Raw genomic sequence first — 17,500 nt, 5'->3', positions numbered from 1 at the left:
CTTCAGCAGCTTGTAGTCTTGGCAGCAACTAGTTCTGTAATATTTCTAGGTAGGTTTGGCCAGTAATGGATGGTCCTTCAAGGAAAAACGGTCCATATACAGACCTCTCTGTTACTGCACAAAAGACATTCACTTTGGGAGAGTTACTTTCAAACTCAAGATTGGCATGAGGATTCTGGGTCCCCCATATTCTCACATTGTGTCTGTTTACCTTTCCACTTAGGTGGAAGGTTGCTTCATCACTGAAGATGATCTTTGACAGCAGACCAGGATCATTTTCCATTGACTCCTGGAGACTGTGGCAAAATTCAAAGCGCATTTCTTTGTCTTTCGGGTATAACTTTTGGACCAGTTGCAGCCTATAAGGGGTAAACCTCAAGCGTTTGCGTAAGACCTTGCATACTGTACTTTGTGGAAGTTTAAACTCTCAGCTACATCTGCGTGTCGACTTCTTGGGGCTGCGAACAAAAGCGTCTCTGACCTTGTCGACAACTTCCTCTGACACTGCTGAACGGCCGGAATGTCCTTTTCTCTGATCACAGATGCACCCCCATCGCAATGAAATCATTGTATCACTTTAAAATGGACTTGTTAGTAGGTGGATTGTTATGATGAATGCCTCTGAACGAACGTTGCACATTTGTAACACTGTTTTGCCAAACTCCAACACACACCAGCTACGTTGCTGTGGGGTGTACGCCATCTTGGATAAGACTGCCACCTAGCGGGTCAGGTAGAAATTGCGAACTGGAAAAAGAGAGAAACAAAAATGCATTAGTTTATGCAACTATGGACACCAAACTTGTAAGATTCTGAACTCAATATGTTATATTATGAATATTTTAAATCAAGGAGTGTTTTTGTGGTCACCCTGTATATATATATATATATATATATATATATATATATATATATGTATATATATATATATTTATATATATATATATGTATATATATATGTATATATATATATATGTATATATATATTTATATATATGTATATATATATATATGTATATATATGTGTTCGAAAAGATCCCATGTTTTCTTTAGAGAACTCGTTATGAGATGATTTTCTTGAGGACAAATAAATAATCAACATATAAGGTAACCTCTTACTGTATACTCAGAAAAAAATCCTTCCAGTTAGAAAAAAATATATAGTGATACTTAAATTGTGCCTACATAGTGGGGCTGTAGCAAGGATCTGCATCTTGCTGTTCCTTGATTTAGCAGACTATGATCTCGGCAGATCTTTTTTCAAGTTGTCATTTAAACACACCTTTTCAAGGTTAGTAAAACATCATAAGTAATTTTTATTTTTATTCTGCTTCCTTAAATTGCTCCTTCAGTATACTAGATGCCACCAGAGGTAGCGGAGCATGAAAGTTATGATTCATATGTAATCAATGGCGGTTGCCGATAAGTCTATTATGTGAGGACGGAGCCGTTTTTAGCACAACGTTTAGATTGATCAAGTACATACTAACTGATCAAACTGTGACAAGTAAAACGTCGTACAATAAAGACTCCGTCCTGAGATGTTTTTTTTTTTACAGCCAATTCTTTTCTAGTTATGTAAATAGATAAACTACTAAAGCACGCTTCTCATACAGCTTTTTCATAAATACAAGACACCTTAACGTAAAGAAAAGGAGCCTAGGTTGAAACCTAAATGTTGTCTTCGAATCCTTTTAAGTGGGTCCGATTTGATCAATGTTGGAAATGAAATGGAAGGAGTTGTAGCACTCTGTGACAGAAGGAAAAACATAACTCTAAAAAAAAGAATAAAAAGTTTCACATAATTGATCCTGCTTACACAAATGTCCGATCGCTCCCTGCCAATTTTTCTCCGAAAAATGTTAGCATTTTACTTCTAAAAGATCCTTTTTTTTTTCTTTTTTTATTTAACCCATGACTCCATTCTAAAGAAGCTCGTTCCCTTTCCTTTCTCTTTTCATTTGAGGGGACTTTGCTATATCTGATTATAGAAAAACAAACAATCTTAGAATTTTAGTAATATCTAGAGAAACCATTCACACCCTCTCCATACAACTTATTACCATTTAGAAACTTTTTTGTGGCTAATGACAGACGATTTTATTCAGTTTGGAGAAACTCCCCTCGGGTACAAGCGAAACATGTAACATTATTGACGAAATTGTCACTATAGCCCATTAGGTTTGCCGTCCCTGTGTGTGTATTATCATTATAAACCATCAAGCGAACCTGACATGGCACAAACATACGTAGTGATTACGTATGAAACCTTAATATCAGCATCTAATATTGCCCTACCCAGGGTTCTGAACTTAGCCTAATCGTTCTTGAAATGTGTGTGTGTGTGTGTGTGTATGTGTGTGTTTGTGTGTGTCTGTGTGTATGTACATGTGTATGTGTGTGTGTGTGTGTGTTTGTATGTGTGTGTGTTTGTATGTGTGTGTGTTTGTGTGTGTGTGTGTGTGTGTGTGTGTGTGTGTGTGTTTGTGTGTGTTTGTGTGTTTGTGTGTGTTTGTTTGTGTGTGTGTGTGTGTGTGTGTGTGTGTGTGTGTGTGTGTGTGTGTGTGTGTGTGTGTGTTTGTGTGTATGTGTGTGTTTGTGTGTGTTTGTGTGTGAGCGTGTGTGTGTGAGCGTGTGTGTGTATGAGTGTGTGTGTGTGTGTGTGAGTGTGTGTGTCTGTGTGTGTGTATGTGTGTGTGTGTGTTTGTGTGTGTGTGTGTGTGTTTGTGTGTGTGTGTGTGTGTGTATATGTGTGTGTGTGTGTGTGTGTGTGTGTGTGTGTGTGTGTGTGTGTGTGTGTGTGTGTTTGTGTGTGTGTGTGTGTGTGTAAGAGGCCGGTAGTGTACGAATGGAAATGAGCTAGGGCATTAGAATAATTCAGACTCGACGCCTGCTCGAGGGCGATGTTATGTCTATGTGAGGGCGACGTTTTGTCTATGTAAACACACCGATGGTGGTGACTGTTTTATATTCGATTATGTAATCAAACTCTGTAAGCGCAGGTTACCTTCGTTTGACTAATGCTGAGGTAAACAATTTTTGCTAGTGGCATTGTAATGGCTTTCCGGTTTGGTGCAAGGTGGAGAAGGAGAAAAAAACTATTGGTGCATGAATTCAAAGTCACGCCCATAAGGAGTGACATTTATTTGAAAAGTAACTGGAGATTGGTTTAGAAAAATTAGTGACGTCAGACGAAGGTAGCTTAGCGTAGGATACGGGATCTCGTTAGAGAAGATATAGAGAAGATATAGAGAAGATGTAGAGAGAGGGTGTGGAGAGAGGATCGAGAGAGGATCAGGAGACGATGTAGAGACGAGAGAAAAGAGATCCCGAGTGTAAGCAGAAGGTGAAATTACAGTGAAAGAAGAAAGAAAATTCACCACCCTTTTATTAACCCAAAGGACGAGAGGAATAGGCATGGGGCCTAGAAAATAGTGAGACTACAGGAAAAAGAAGGCATTGGGCCTACTGCTTAAGAGGAACTTGAATATTAGTGAAACTCACGTAACGAGAGGCAAGGGGCCTTGAGACGAGTGATATTACAAGTCAAATTTAAGTGACAGTGGTGACAAGGGGAGGTGAAAGTGGTGCTCAGCGGTGGGACGAACGAACTGGGTGTTAAACACCTCCGAAGAGAAGTGGCGCATGAAGTCTACGGGAACAAGACAACCAAAATCAAGAGTGTATTACGACTACGAGAGAAATCTACAACTTCAAGTAACTGCTACGTTGGGAACAAGCATTCTTCAAGATTCTTCAAGGAGATCATCATCTACAAGGCGGTCTTCAAGGCAGAGTGTGTGATGGAGGAGGAACAACGTCGTTGAGGAATGACAAGACCGTAGAAGGACGTCAAACCAGACATTGACATCACGAAGCGACATCGCAAGCAGCCAGGCTAAAGCAAGGTATTAGTAATAAGTATGAGTACCCCTCAGAATTCTAACGTGTTGAGACACGAAATTCACACATCAAATACAAATATTCCAAAATTCACAGGAGAGTCTAACACATATGGTGTAAACAAGTTCCTGAACCTCATTGACACACTTATAGTTAGTAAAAACATTACAAATGAGAATCGTAAGATTGAGATTCTCAAGGAGAATATAGATCCAGAGCATGGAAGGGCGAGGTTTGTCATTAACTTCCAGCAAATGGAATTAATTAATCAATATGATAATTACAAGAAAGCCTTTCTTAAACATTTCATGTCCAAATGTGATCAGGATCCTATTAGATCATTGGTAAAAATGATTAAGGAAGTTAGGACAAGTGAAATTGACACAGAGTACTTAGCTAGATTAGATAGATGGTCAAAGGACATGAATTCTATCTTGAAAGATTCAGACTGGATAGAAAGATCTAGTGAGAAGATGAAAATCTCACAGGTAATCAAATTGATTACATTTAGCTTATTGGCAAAGAATTCTGATGACTTAACAGCAGAAAGGCTGTACAAAGATTTAAAATCAAACATCTGTTTAGGAGAAGTAGATTATCTTCTTCAAGGATACAGTGAGACCAGAACAATAAATCCATATGTAATGCCTATAAATCAACATAGCCAATATAGGAATTCTAGAGAGTTTAAGAAAACAGAAGTAGGACATAGGCGACATGCTAGAAGTCCATCTAGGGATAGGGATACCAGAATCCTATGTTTTAATTGTAATGCATGGGGACACAAGGCACAAGAATGTTTTTATGGGATTATTTGCAGAAATTGCAAATACGAAGGTCACAATGAGTATCAATGTAGGAACCCTCCATTCTGTATTTACCATAATAAAATCGGACACAGAACTCATGAGTGCCGGAATTTTTGGGTACCCCCAGGGCTAAGAGGAAAACCCCCAGACACAGAATAAACCATTTCAGACCTCCCCATATATATACCGATAGGCGGTATTGTGTTAAATATGGGAATGCAAGAGAGATGAAAGAAACTGACAAACTGATAATTACTGTTGGTAAAACTTCTGTAGGACCTCTCATTGCGGGTAAAGTGTTCAATAAGCCTATTCAAATTTTTATTGATACAGGGTCTGTAGTTAATGTAATTACTAGTAAAGTTTTAAACCAGTTGAACCCAGGAGTGAAAATGTTGGAACCAATCCGTTACACATTGCAAGGTGTAACTGGAAATCAGTTAAAAACATTAGGTAAGATTGAGCTAGAAGTTGCCTTATATACAAATGAACAATTGTACATCCCAGTGATAGTGGTAGAAGAGTCTGTTTTTCCAGGAGATTTATTGATAGGATTTGCAACTATGAGAAAAGAAAACATGGTAATTTGTCCTGCTGACTTAGGAATTTTAGTGAAGTCACAGTTAATCCCATTCTTAAATCAACCAGACTTAAGACCAGTGACAGGAATCAATGAATCCTTAGATAACATTTCTATCCTAGATAGCGAGGCCGAGCGGTCCAACCCTACAGAAAGTAAAACAATTTGTGAACCCAACTCAGAAGTTCAGGAAATCCCAGAGATTACTAAATCATCAACCACAGATGCCTTGAGAATTGCAGATTGCGGATTAACAAGGTCGACATTGTTACATCCCATGTCAATTAATAAGGTTGAAGTGTGTTTGAAAGGAATCAATGTAGACTCTGAAGTAATTACAGTCCCAGAATCAGTTAAACTTAAAGGATTGAAGTGGGACTCAGGGATTTATAAGACAAATAAGAACAAAGTAGAAGTATTAGTAATTAATACTATGAATAAAGAGATAGTTTTAAAGAAAGGTACACAAATAGGATGTATTCAGGTGTGTACTAAACCTATTAAGATTTTAAATGAGAATAGTGAGGAGATAGAATTACCAACTTTATCAATTTGTTCAGTACAAGAAGGCATAGACTTAAGAAATAGATATAAAGAATTATTACAATCAACTAATTGCCCTGAGTTGGATGAAGCTTTATTTGCTTTGCTTATGAAACATAAAAAAGCAATTGCTTTGCCGGGGGACGCCTTAGGCAAAACAATTCTTTTAAAACATCACATTAAGTTAAAACCAGGAACACAACCTATCTACATACCAGCCTACAGAGTTCCTCACTCTAAATTAGCTGTAGTAGATAAACTCATCACTGAAATGTTATCACAGGATATTATTGAACATAGTAAAAGTGAGTGGAATTTTCCGTTGATCCTAGTACCAAAGTCTGATGGGACTATGCGACCAGTTATTGATTACAGGGAACTGAATAAGCACACCATTCGTGACAGGTTACCATTACCCATTATCGGTGACATTTTGAGAAGTTTGGGAACTGAGAATAGATATTTTAGTACTATAGATATCAAATCAGCTTTTTGGCAAATAGAATTGCATGAAGATTCAAGAGAGTTCACAGCATTTTCTACTACAACAGGACATTATGAGTTCAAGAGAATGCCATTTGGGTTATGTAATAGTCCATTAACTTACATGAGATTAATGAATACTATTCTAGATGGATTGTTAGGAAACACTGCCAGTGTATTTCTAGATGACATTTTAATAGTTTCTCAGACTGCAGTGGAGCACTTTAAGAAATTAGATTTGATATTCTCAAGACTAGGAGAAGCTGGGTTAAAAGTAAAACTTGAAAAATGTAAGTTCTTGCAAGACAGTGTCAATTACTTAGGACATAAGATAGACAGACACGGACTGAGTACAGTAAATTCAAAGGTTGACGCTGTCAAGAATTTTCCAGTTCCGACCAATGTAGACAAGGTTAGGAGCTTTTTGGGATTAACAGGATATTATAGAAAATTCATTCAAAGTTATGCTGACATTGCTAATCCACTAAGTTCATTGTTGAGAAAGGACTCAAAGTTCATATGGGGACCTGCGCAACAGCAAGCTTTTGACAAGTTGAAAGATAAACTCACAAGTTCACCTATTTTAATTTTCCCCGACTATGAAAAAGAATTTATTCTTTGTACTGATGCGTCTGACATAGGGTTAGGAGGCATACTAATGCAAGAGAGAAATGGAACTTTGAAACCCATAGCTTACACATCCAGACTTTGTAATAGTGCGGAGAGAAACTATTCTATAACTGAAAGAGAAACTTTAGCAGTAATTTATTCTTTAGAAAGTTTTTAGGGATATGATACTAGGGTATCCCATCAGAGTTTGGACTGATCACACAGCTATTCAGAACTTATTTAAGCATAAGAATCTTAGAGGCAGACTTGCTAGATGGTTTGCGATACTTCAGTGCTATGATGTTCAATTTAATTATATTCCGGGTAGAAGGAATGTAGCAGATCCACTTTCTAGAAACATTAGTCAACCAATGACTGGGACTGGGTTGATTAATTTTGTTTGTAGTATAGAAGAATTAGTAACTTTAGATGAAGAAATGCTAGTAAGAGAACAGGGAGATGATGAGACATGTGATTCAATAATCAAGCATTTGATGAACCCAAGAGGAGATCCTCCAAAGCTACCAAAGGGGTATAAGATAGAGGAATTTCATTTGATTAATGGAATTTTGTATAGGAAAACATTTGTAAATGGGAAAGATATTTCTAGAGGTCAAGTAAATCAGTTGGTTATACCACAAACTCTGGTAAATGAGATATTGAAGTTACTTCATGATAGTGATTGTAGTTCACATCCTGGAAAGGATAAAACTTATAGACAGGCACAACTTAAGTACTTTTGGCTAGGTATGAAGAAAACTATATATGATTATATAGAAAAATGTGTAAAATGTGTAAAGGTGAAGGGAAATACACCAAAACCTGCTCCTATACTCACCTATCCCATTCCACAGAAACCTTGGGAAAGAGTTCACATGGATACTTTGGAATTACCACTAACCGAGAACGGCTTTAAATACCTATTTGTTGCTATTGATTATTTTTCAAGATTTTGTATATTACAACCCATAATCAATAAGAAAGCTGAAACTATTGCTTCCGTAATCTATGATCAGATAATCTGTAATTTTACTACACCTAACATCCTAGTTTCAGATAATGGGACTGAATTTAATAACAAAATCTTGGAAAATCTATGTAATGTGTTCCACATCAAGAAAGTCAATATACTCGTTTAACCATCCCCAAAGTAATGGAGTAGTAGAAAGATTAAACAAAAAGATAATTATATGTCTTAGAACCCTAATAAGTCCTCATAGTGTAACTTGGGATACTTGGATTCCTTGTGTTAAGTGTACCCTGAACAATCAAATTAATGTAGCAACTGGGGATACACCTCATTTTATAATTTTTGGGGAGGACAAAACTCTGCCATATGAAATGTTGACTGCAGAGCAAAAACCCATATATAATATGGATGATTATATAACCAATAGGATAAATACTCTTCAAAGTATTCACCAAAGAGTTAGGAAACATATGCAGGTGTATTCACAAGAGATGAAGGAACAACAACACAAAATAGCTCATAAACTAGAACTGAAAATTGGGGAATTAGTAATGGTCAAAATAACCTCACCCAATAATAAACTTTCACCAAGGTACACTGGTCCATATAGGGTAATTGATTCTGCAGGTGGAAACAAGTTTAAACTTAAACATTTAGAATCAAGAGAAGAATTGATAGGACATTTAGATGACATAAGGAAAATTAGCTTGCAGATCTATGAAGATGATTATAGTAATACTTTGTGCATAAATATTAATAACCCTGGAGAATATGGAGAATATTATAATGATATTTTTCAGGAGTTGAATATTAATCTTGATGTATTTTACAGATAGTAGTGACCATTTGTATTGTATTTGGGATGGGAGACCTAAACAACTGGAACTTGGGGTCGGGGAGATACATGGAAACCTAAAACCTAGGATCTGCTGTGGTCAGACTTGGAATCTTAAGGACTTAAGGACCTCTCATCTGAGTACACACATGAGTATTGTGACCATTTTAAAGTAATAAGACTGTCTTTGAAAATGAAGTGTGTTGGAAAAAAAAATTGAATATTGAACAAGAAGAGACACTCAAACTCTAGAATAGTGTGTTTGGTAAATTAATTACTATTATCTTTGAAAAGATGATAAACCATTCAGAATTTAAAGTTAGTGCTCATAGTGAATTTTCTAATCAATTATATCTTTTCTGTAGACAATCTAAGAGAAAGCATGATCTCTTTTGTGTTCGAGAGGCTTCGCATGAACTCTCTGGTTAGGAATATGTCTGTTATGAACAATTGTCATTACCAACGAATTTTGGTAGACCAGATCCCTCATTGTAACATACAAGGATCTCATTACCTGTTTTTCCCTAACAAGACAAAGGTATCAATAAATTGTCCCGGGTTGAGTCCTAAATTGGATTTGGTTGAAGGTCTTGTCTCTATTCAAGATAACTGCGAATTGCATGCAGACACTATTTCCACCATTTCTAATACCCTTAATACAATGCATTTAACCGAGGACACCTACATTTCAACCTTCAACTTCACATTGCCTGAAAACTCCCCTCCCTTGAAAATTAAGAGAAGACCATTGTCAAGATCTCCCTCAAATGAATTACCTATGCTACCAATCCTTATCATACCCTTACTTTCAGTGTTAGTGGCAGCACTGATTGCCTTTGTTGTATTCCGGAGATTGGCTCTGTCAAAGCAAATCAACCATGTAACCGCTTAATTCAATACCTTATATATATATATTGAGATGCATGTTATTCACATTTATAGGTATTATGTTTATGTATTATTCCCAATTTATTGCATGAATGATGTATTTTGGAGGGTAGATTAACAATTACGCAAGGGTAGATTAGCTTATTCTAGAAATATATTAGCAAGCCCTGTAAGAGGGAAATAAGAAATTGGTCGGGACGACCAAGGGTAGCTGCCGAGCCCTGTAAGAGGCCGGTAGTGTACGAATGGAAATGAGCTAGGGCATTAGAATAATTCAGACTCGACGCCTGCTCGAGGGCGATGTTATGTCTATGTGAGGGCGACGTTTTGTCTATGTAAACACACCGATGGTGGTGACTGTTTTATATTCGATTATGTAATCAAACTCTGTAAGCGCAGGTTACCTTCGTTTGACTAATGCTGAGGTAAACAATTTTTGCTAGTGGCATTGTAATGGCTTTCCGAAATGGTGCAAGGTGGAGAAGGAGAAAAAAACTATTGGTGCATGAACTCAAAGTCACGCCCATAAGGAGTGACATTTATTTGAAAAGTAACTGGAGATTGGTTTAGAAAAATTAGTGACGTCAGACGAAGGTAGCTTAGCGTAGGATACGGGATCTCGTCAGAAAGATATAGAGAAGATGTAGAGAGAGGGTGTGGAGAGAGGATCGAGAGAGGATCAGGAGACGATGTAGAGACGAGAGAAAAGAGATCCCGAGTGTAAGCAGAAGGTGAAATTACAGTGAAAGAAGAAAGAAAATTCACCACCCTTTTATTAACCCAAAGGACGAGAGGAATAGGCATGGGGCCTAGAAAATAGTGAGACTACAGGAAAAAGAAGGCATTGGGCCTACTGCTTAAGAGGAACTTGAATATTAGTGAAACTCACGTAACGAGAGGCAAGGGGCCTTGAGACGAGTGATATTACAAGTCAAATTTAAGTGACAGTGGTGACAAGGGGAGGTGAAAGTGTGTGTGTGTGTGTGTTTGCATATGTGTGTGTATATATGTATGTGTATGTGTGCATGTGCGTGTGTATGCATGTACATATACGTGTGTATGTGCGTGTGTGTGCATGTATGTGTATGCGAGTGTGTGTATGTGTGTGTGTGTGTGTGTGTGTGTGTGTGTGTGAGTGTGTGTGTGTGTGCGTGTGTGTGTGTGTGTGTGAGTGAGTGTGTGTGGTGTGTGTGTGTGTGTGTATATATATATATATATATGTGTGTGTGTGAGTTTGTGTGTGTGTGTTTGTATGTGTGTGTGTGTGTATGTGTGTGTGTGTGGATGTGCATATGCATGCGTATGCGTGTGTATGTGTCTTTGTGTGTGTATTATCACTATAAACCATCAAGCGAACCTGACATGGCACAAACATACGTAGTGATTACGTATGAAACCTTTCTATCAGCATCTAATATTGCCCTACCCAGGGTTCTGAAGTTAGCCCAATCGTTCTTATGAGCAATCTAGGGCTCCAACCTTGCGGGGTGCATAGATCTACTGTGTTACAAATGAAAGTGAGGGGTCATTGGAAATGCAACTCTCTATTGCACATGTTTGCAGGCTACGCTCACTGGCTGAGGAGCTGGATGATGTAAAAAAGAATACATGTATATTTGTATGCAGGCCCGGCCCGAGAGTTTTTGATGCCGTAGGCGAAGCTGAAAAATGATGCCCCTTGGGTCCTCTCCTTGAAAGTTCATCCAGGGCCAGTGGCTCGGGGACAATAATTTTTGGTTCAATTTTGTATCAATTATAGTTGATGGTGACAAAAAGAGCCATTTTATAGCAATATACTCTGTATTGTAATACATCAACCATCCAATACTAAGTTTGAAAAAAAGATTGTGCAACACATTGTTGGAAATGAAATTATGTAGGCTACAGTAAAAAACTATTGGTTTCTATGACACACTTCAACAAAAATTACAATTCCACTTTCCTAGCTTTTAGACTGGCGAATTTTTCCACTAATTTAGCAAGATCCGAGTTAGAAGTTTCCTCATTCTCTATTGATATAGTAGCTAAACCAACAAGCCTTTGCTGCAGCATTGTTGAGCGCAAGTAAGTTTTAATTAGCTTCAGTTTAGAGAAGCTGCGTTCTCCACTTGCAACGGATACTGGCAAAGTTAATAATATTTTGAGGGCAATCATAACATTTGGTACACTATCTTGCAGTTTTTGCTCAAATATAAAGCAAAGTGCTGCTTGTGGGAGCATGGGTTTCATCAAGCGCCTTGATACTGCCTTGAGCTCTGAGCATAGGTTTCTTGCATCAATGTCGTGATGCCCATTGTGTGTTAATGACTTTTCTAAATTTTGGCAGTCATGAAGAATATCTGCGTTTGGTGCATTTTTTATTCCATGGATGTCATATAAGAAGCCAAATATTGCTTTGTAGGAATGTAGCTGGTGAAATCTTTCTTCTACTGACTGTATGGCCATGTCAAGAACGCTATAATAAAATTCTACTTTAAACGTTTGGCTGGGGTCTTCTAGTGATTCCTCATGTGCTTCATAATCAAATAGACGCTTCTTTCGCCGTTTTCGTGATTGTTTTTTCTCAAATTGTGGCTCTATTTCCAAATCTTGAGCCACCTCTGTAGCATCAACCAGAACTTTTTGGAAACCATCATCACACCTACAGCTCAGAAGGTAGCTTTTTGTTGCTTCCAACTGTTTGGTAGCTGAATTTAAATCAGCATCTTTATCTTGAAGATGCTTGCTGGTAATATTGACTTCAAACAGGATGCTATACCATGTGTCAAGTGAAACAACAATCTCATATTTGGAAACAGCATCAGCTAACTCCTTGGCTTCAACCCGGGTCGAACTTCCAGATGACCCTTTAAGGTTTGTGTCTTCATAAATTTCAAGTAAAGCATCATATATGTCAGCAAGATGATATCTGAGGGGTTTAAGAGCATCAATCCGACTTTCCCACCTGGTCTCACTTAAAGGTTTGATGGTTAAGTCTTTCATGATACTGACCAAAACCTGCCATCGATGAGTCGGGATTGAGAAAAAATCATACAGATGTTGTACTATGCCAAAAAAAAATTGTAGCTTGAAGACAACATTTGACAGCATCATTCACCACTAAGTTTAATGAGTGTGCACTGCAAGGTACAAAGAAGGCACGTGGATTCATATCAAGCACTCTCTGCTGAACACCGTTGTGTTTTCCTTTCATGTTGCTCCCATTATCATATCCTTGACCACGTAAATTGTCTATCTGCAACCCCACATTTTGAAGCTCATCCACCAGTGTTTCAGTCATGAAAGCTCCAGTAGTTTCTTTTAATGGAACAAAGCCTAAAAAACTTTCTTTGATGCAAACTTGATGCTGACTAACCTCTGGCTCTTTTTTAATATCTACATATCGAAGAATCATTGTCAGTTGCTCTATGTGGCTGATATCAGGTGTACAATCTAATATAATTGAGAAATATTTTGCAAGCTTTACTTCGGCCAAAATTTTCTCTTTAATTGCACTTGCCAGCAGTTGTATAAGTTCATTTTGGATCCTTTTTCCCAGATAGTGCACCATAGTCTCTTTGTTTTTAATTCTACGTAAATGTTCATTCATGACTGGATCAAATAAAGCTAGAAATTCAACCAACTTTAAAAAATTTCCATTGTTGGGACTGTAGAGGCTCTCATTTGTTCCTCTAAATGCTAAGTTCTGTACAGCAAGAACCCTAGACAACGCAATCAAACGTTCCAAAAAATTTTGCCAGTACTTTTCTTCCTGCTTCAAACTCTGCTGTTCAATATGATCAATGGTTTTTCCTTGTTTCAATCGTAGTTCAAGTTCACGCCAGGTTTGATAGTTGTCAATATGTTCCGTGCTTCTTTCATGAACAGAAAGAATTGCTGTGGTATTCTGCCAATCATTAGAACCTTTTTTAACCAGAGAAACGTTAGGTTTGGAGGAAAATAATTTACAGCAAAAACAAAACCTAACATCTTTCGAAGTTGAATAAACCAACCAGTCACGGCATACTTCCTCACCATTACTCAGTTTTCTTTTGTTATGTATAGGGGAATATTTTATGTTCTTAGTATCCTTGGGGAAGTTGTATGAAGAAATGTGCTGTGGTCCATGTTGTACAAGCAGTTGTCGCAAAACATTATTGTATGTGTCAGGCCAAGTTGCTGGATCTCCATAATTCACATCACTAATTCCAATGTCAGATACAGCAGTAGGTTCAGTACCATCAGCTTTTTCTCCAACAGAAGTCTGTACAACATCTACTTTACAGTCTGTGTTTGAAGTTGCAGTGGGTTCAATATTGGTACTACCTGCTTATTTACTACCATTTTCGCTTGTTTTTTCTCTACTTAGATACTTAAAAAAAAAACTCTTGTTTTGCTACTGCCTTTGCTTGTTCTGCTTTGCGTTTGCGATTTTGCGCCCCTGAGAGCTGCTTTCTATTACTCATCTGAAAAGCACAAATTGGGAGTATTATTATTGTTCATTCCTATTAGACAAATCTTAATAAATATCAATTAATGCATTCCATTGGAGTATATACCGTATAGAGAGTTTAGATATATTCCTCTTTAGGGTTTATTCCTTTTCATATAAGGGTTAAACACACTAGGCCTAGTTCACCACCACAACCATATATATTCATGTTAATAGTAATATACATAATTAGTCACTTTTTACTATGTTTGGTAAATTTATAGTTTCTTCCCCATCTCGGAAACTTTGATTGAAATATATTTTTTCTGGTAGATTTTAGTGTGCTATGAACGAATATGACTGTCGTTTCTGGGGGAAACGGCTATTTATTTTTTTTTATTTTTTTTTTTTCATTTATTTTTCAATCACCTGGTGTTCACAAACGTAAAGGCCACTAACCTAACCTAACCTGAGCTAAAGGTAATTAGCCTAACTATACCTGACCTGACCTAACCTAATCTAACCTAATCTAACCTAATCTAACCTAACCCAACCTAACCTAACCTAACCTAACCTGACCCAAGATTTTCAGTGAGTGCTAATGATGTTAAACGTGATTTTTCCCATTAAGTACAGAGAAGAAAATGCTTCGAATAATGATTATCCGATGGTATATGTGAAAATTACCGTTGTTGAAACGAGGAAGAAACTATAATAATACCTTATGTTTTTACAAGTATTTCAAATTATATATTGTCTAGACTAATATCAAAATTTCACACATCGATATTTCCAAACATTTTTATGGTCGGTTTCCAACCTCACATTCCAACCTCAATTTGAATCTCCCCTCTACCTTTGGTTTCACTCTATAACATATCAATATAGGTAATTATTGTAATGAAACATAACGCAATACAATCACGCTATATTCACCGACGTGGAACACTATATAAGAACTTTAAAAAATAACATCGAAGATCTAAACAACCTAATTTTCTTACTTCATAAACACAGCCGTTGCGTTGGCGGGAGTTGAATGCTGGCGACTGGCGTGTGTTCGGTGTTCCCGTAGGATATCAGCTGTGTTAGTGGGGAGTGGTGGCGCAATATTTGAAACTGTTTCTACCAGAGCATTTGATCGGTGTTTTCTCTCTGTCGGGGTTACCTTATCTCACCCTGTCCCTACTGAATTGAAAATAAGAAAAATAGGGGAAATTTGGCAAAACGCTTCTGCAAATTAACCAATTAGTTACTGGTCTGACGCCTGACGGTTAATGATTAAACCATGCTTATTAAAGTACCGAAATAGGAATTACTGCTTGATACCCCTCTCAGCCTGATGCCCTAGGCGACCGCCTAGATTCGCCTAATGGTAGGGCCGGCCTTTTTTGTATTCTTATATGTTCATACCTGCAAGTACTGTATATGTATATATACAAGGATATGTATATGTACATTTATATGTATAGCCATGTGTATGTTTATATGTAAATGTATATGTATAGCTATATGTATAGCCATGTGTATACGTACATGTATATACATTTTTATGTGTACGAATATGTATACATATATGCATACGCACATGCAAATAATGCATATATGTATAAATATGTACTATAGCCTCAATTCATAACTGTTACAGCTTACTCGCCTTGCAAGACCCTTCTTGCCTTAAAAGTTGATTCAAACGAGGTAATTGGTGCATAGCCTAGGCAGTCTACCAGAGTTTATAGGAGTCTGTCAAAACCTAGTCTGTTGGAGTCTGTCGAAGTCTCTCGTCATCTATCGGAGTCTGTCGAAGTCTCTGATTGTCTATCAGAATCTATCGAAGCCTCCTCGTCTGTCGAAGTCTTTCGTTGTCTATCGAAGTCTTTCGAATGTCTCTCTTCACCGCGGAGTCCACCGAAGGATATCGTAGTCTGTTGAAGCCTTCCGCAGTCTGTCAAAGTCTTTCGGAATCTGTCGGAATCTTTGGAGACTGACGGAATCTGTTGAAGTCCAATAGGTCTCTGCCAATTTTTTCCCGAAATTTTTAGGGTATTACTTCTAAAAGATTTTATTTTTTTTTATTTAACCCGTGACTCCATTCTAACGAAGCCCGTTCCTTTTCCTTTCTCTTTCCATTTAGGGGACTTTGTTTTTCCATAATCAGATATAACAATCTTAGAATTTTTGTAATATCTAGAGAACCCATTCACACCCTCTCCATGCAATTTGATACCATTTAGAAACTCTTTTCTGGCTAATGACAGATGATTTTATTCAGTTTAGAGAAGCTCCCCTTGGGTGTAAGCGAAACGTAACTTTATTGTCGAAATTGTCACTATAGTCCATTAGCTTTCACTGTGCCAAATTTGAGACATTCAAATATTTTGTTCTGGCTGATTTCAGGCTATTTTATTGAGGTTAGAGGAATCTCTGAGTATGTTTGTTCGTGCGTACACGTATATATAACAATATCTTTTCAAGTTTCATCAACAGTAAAGGACTTTGGCTTATACACCAGTCGAAATAGTAAATTAGAAAACTATATTGTACATGTATTACTCTTAGTAGAATTTATTGAATGTATAAGTTTACTGTGTGACATAGAGACGTTGTCAAGACGCTAAGAAATGACTTTATTGAAGACGAAAGTGGCTAGAGGCCTGAAAACATTCGAGTTATGACAAATCTCCTGAATATTTTGAAATATTCATTTTTTGATATTGAAGCAAAGAACAACAGTTTTGGAACTTAAGACGAATGTCAAAAGAAAATATGAGAAAAATTAGAATTGTCATTAGATATTGATGATTTCTAAGGCAGCACTAGAGCGGTTTTGCATATGATACCTACAGAGCCGTCGGACACTTGCCGAAGATGATAAATCGAGCAACAGGAGAGGGCCGGGATGGTTGTCGACATTTTTCTTTTTTCAAAGAAACTCGTTATTTCGAGTATAATGTATTCCTTATTTTCGTTCTTGTTTAAGTCCTTCGACGTGATTCCAGAATCGCTTCTTCATCACTGTGTGAAGAACATAGAACCGCAGGTCTTTCCTTGCGTCTCTGATTTCCATGTTCCTATCGAAGGTCTTCTTGACCTTACTGAATTCCACAAGGAAAGTGTCCCAGCTCTTGAAGGCGATGTCCACCCGGCCTCTCTTCCTGTGCCCCTCCTCTCCTGAGTGTCTTCTCCGCTTCTTGTTGTTGATGTTTGGAAAATCCCACTGCTCCATGATGGCTTCGAGGTGGAAAACTGGTCCCATCGAGCCGAGGGTCCGCGAGAGCCCGACTCGCTCTCTTCGTGAGCTCTTCGTCCTCGTAGATTCTTCGGCTCGTCGAAGGTGGATTGGGTCCGACCTTCCTTAGGCTGTATGTATGTATGTATGTATGTATGTATGTATGTATGTATGTATGTATGTATGTACGTACGTACGTAAGCCTGTATGTACGTGCGTACGTATGTATGTATGTATGTA

At 37.6% G+C, this 17,500-nt stretch overlaps 1 protein-coding gene across 1 annotated transcript in view; it reads right to left on the bottom strand.

The window, feature by feature from the left end:
- Nucleotides 1–16,944, bottom strand: part of LOC143036213 (zinc finger MYM-type protein 1-like) — a 17,100-nt gene extending 156 nt beyond the window's left edge. Inside the window, exons 1-5 of the mRNA XM_076203463.1 lie at nt 16,876–16,944; nt 15,929–16,046; nt 12,718–13,886; nt 11,551–12,617; nt 105–359 (exon numbers count right to left, since the gene is read on the bottom strand). Of these exons, the coding sequence (XP_076059578.1) occupies nt 105–359; nt 11,551–12,617; nt 12,718–13,886; nt 15,929–16,046; nt 16,876–16,944 (2,678 nt within the window). The remainder of the gene's footprint in view (nt 1–104; nt 360–11,550; nt 12,618–12,717; nt 13,887–15,928; nt 16,047–16,875) is intronic.
- Between the last annotated feature and the right edge of the window lie 556 nt (nt 16,945–17,500).

Source organism: Oratosquilla oratoria, chromosome 2 (genome assembly GCF_046742065.1).
Source record: "Oratosquilla oratoria isolate Oo_2021 chromosome 2, ASM4674206v1, whole genome shotgun sequence".
Lineage (NCBI taxonomy): Eukaryota > Metazoa > Arthropoda > Malacostraca > Stomatopoda > Squillidae > Oratosquilla > Oratosquilla oratoria.
The sequence above is the reverse complement of the archived record's forward strand: the minus strand, read 5'-3'. Positions and strand labels throughout refer to the sequence as shown.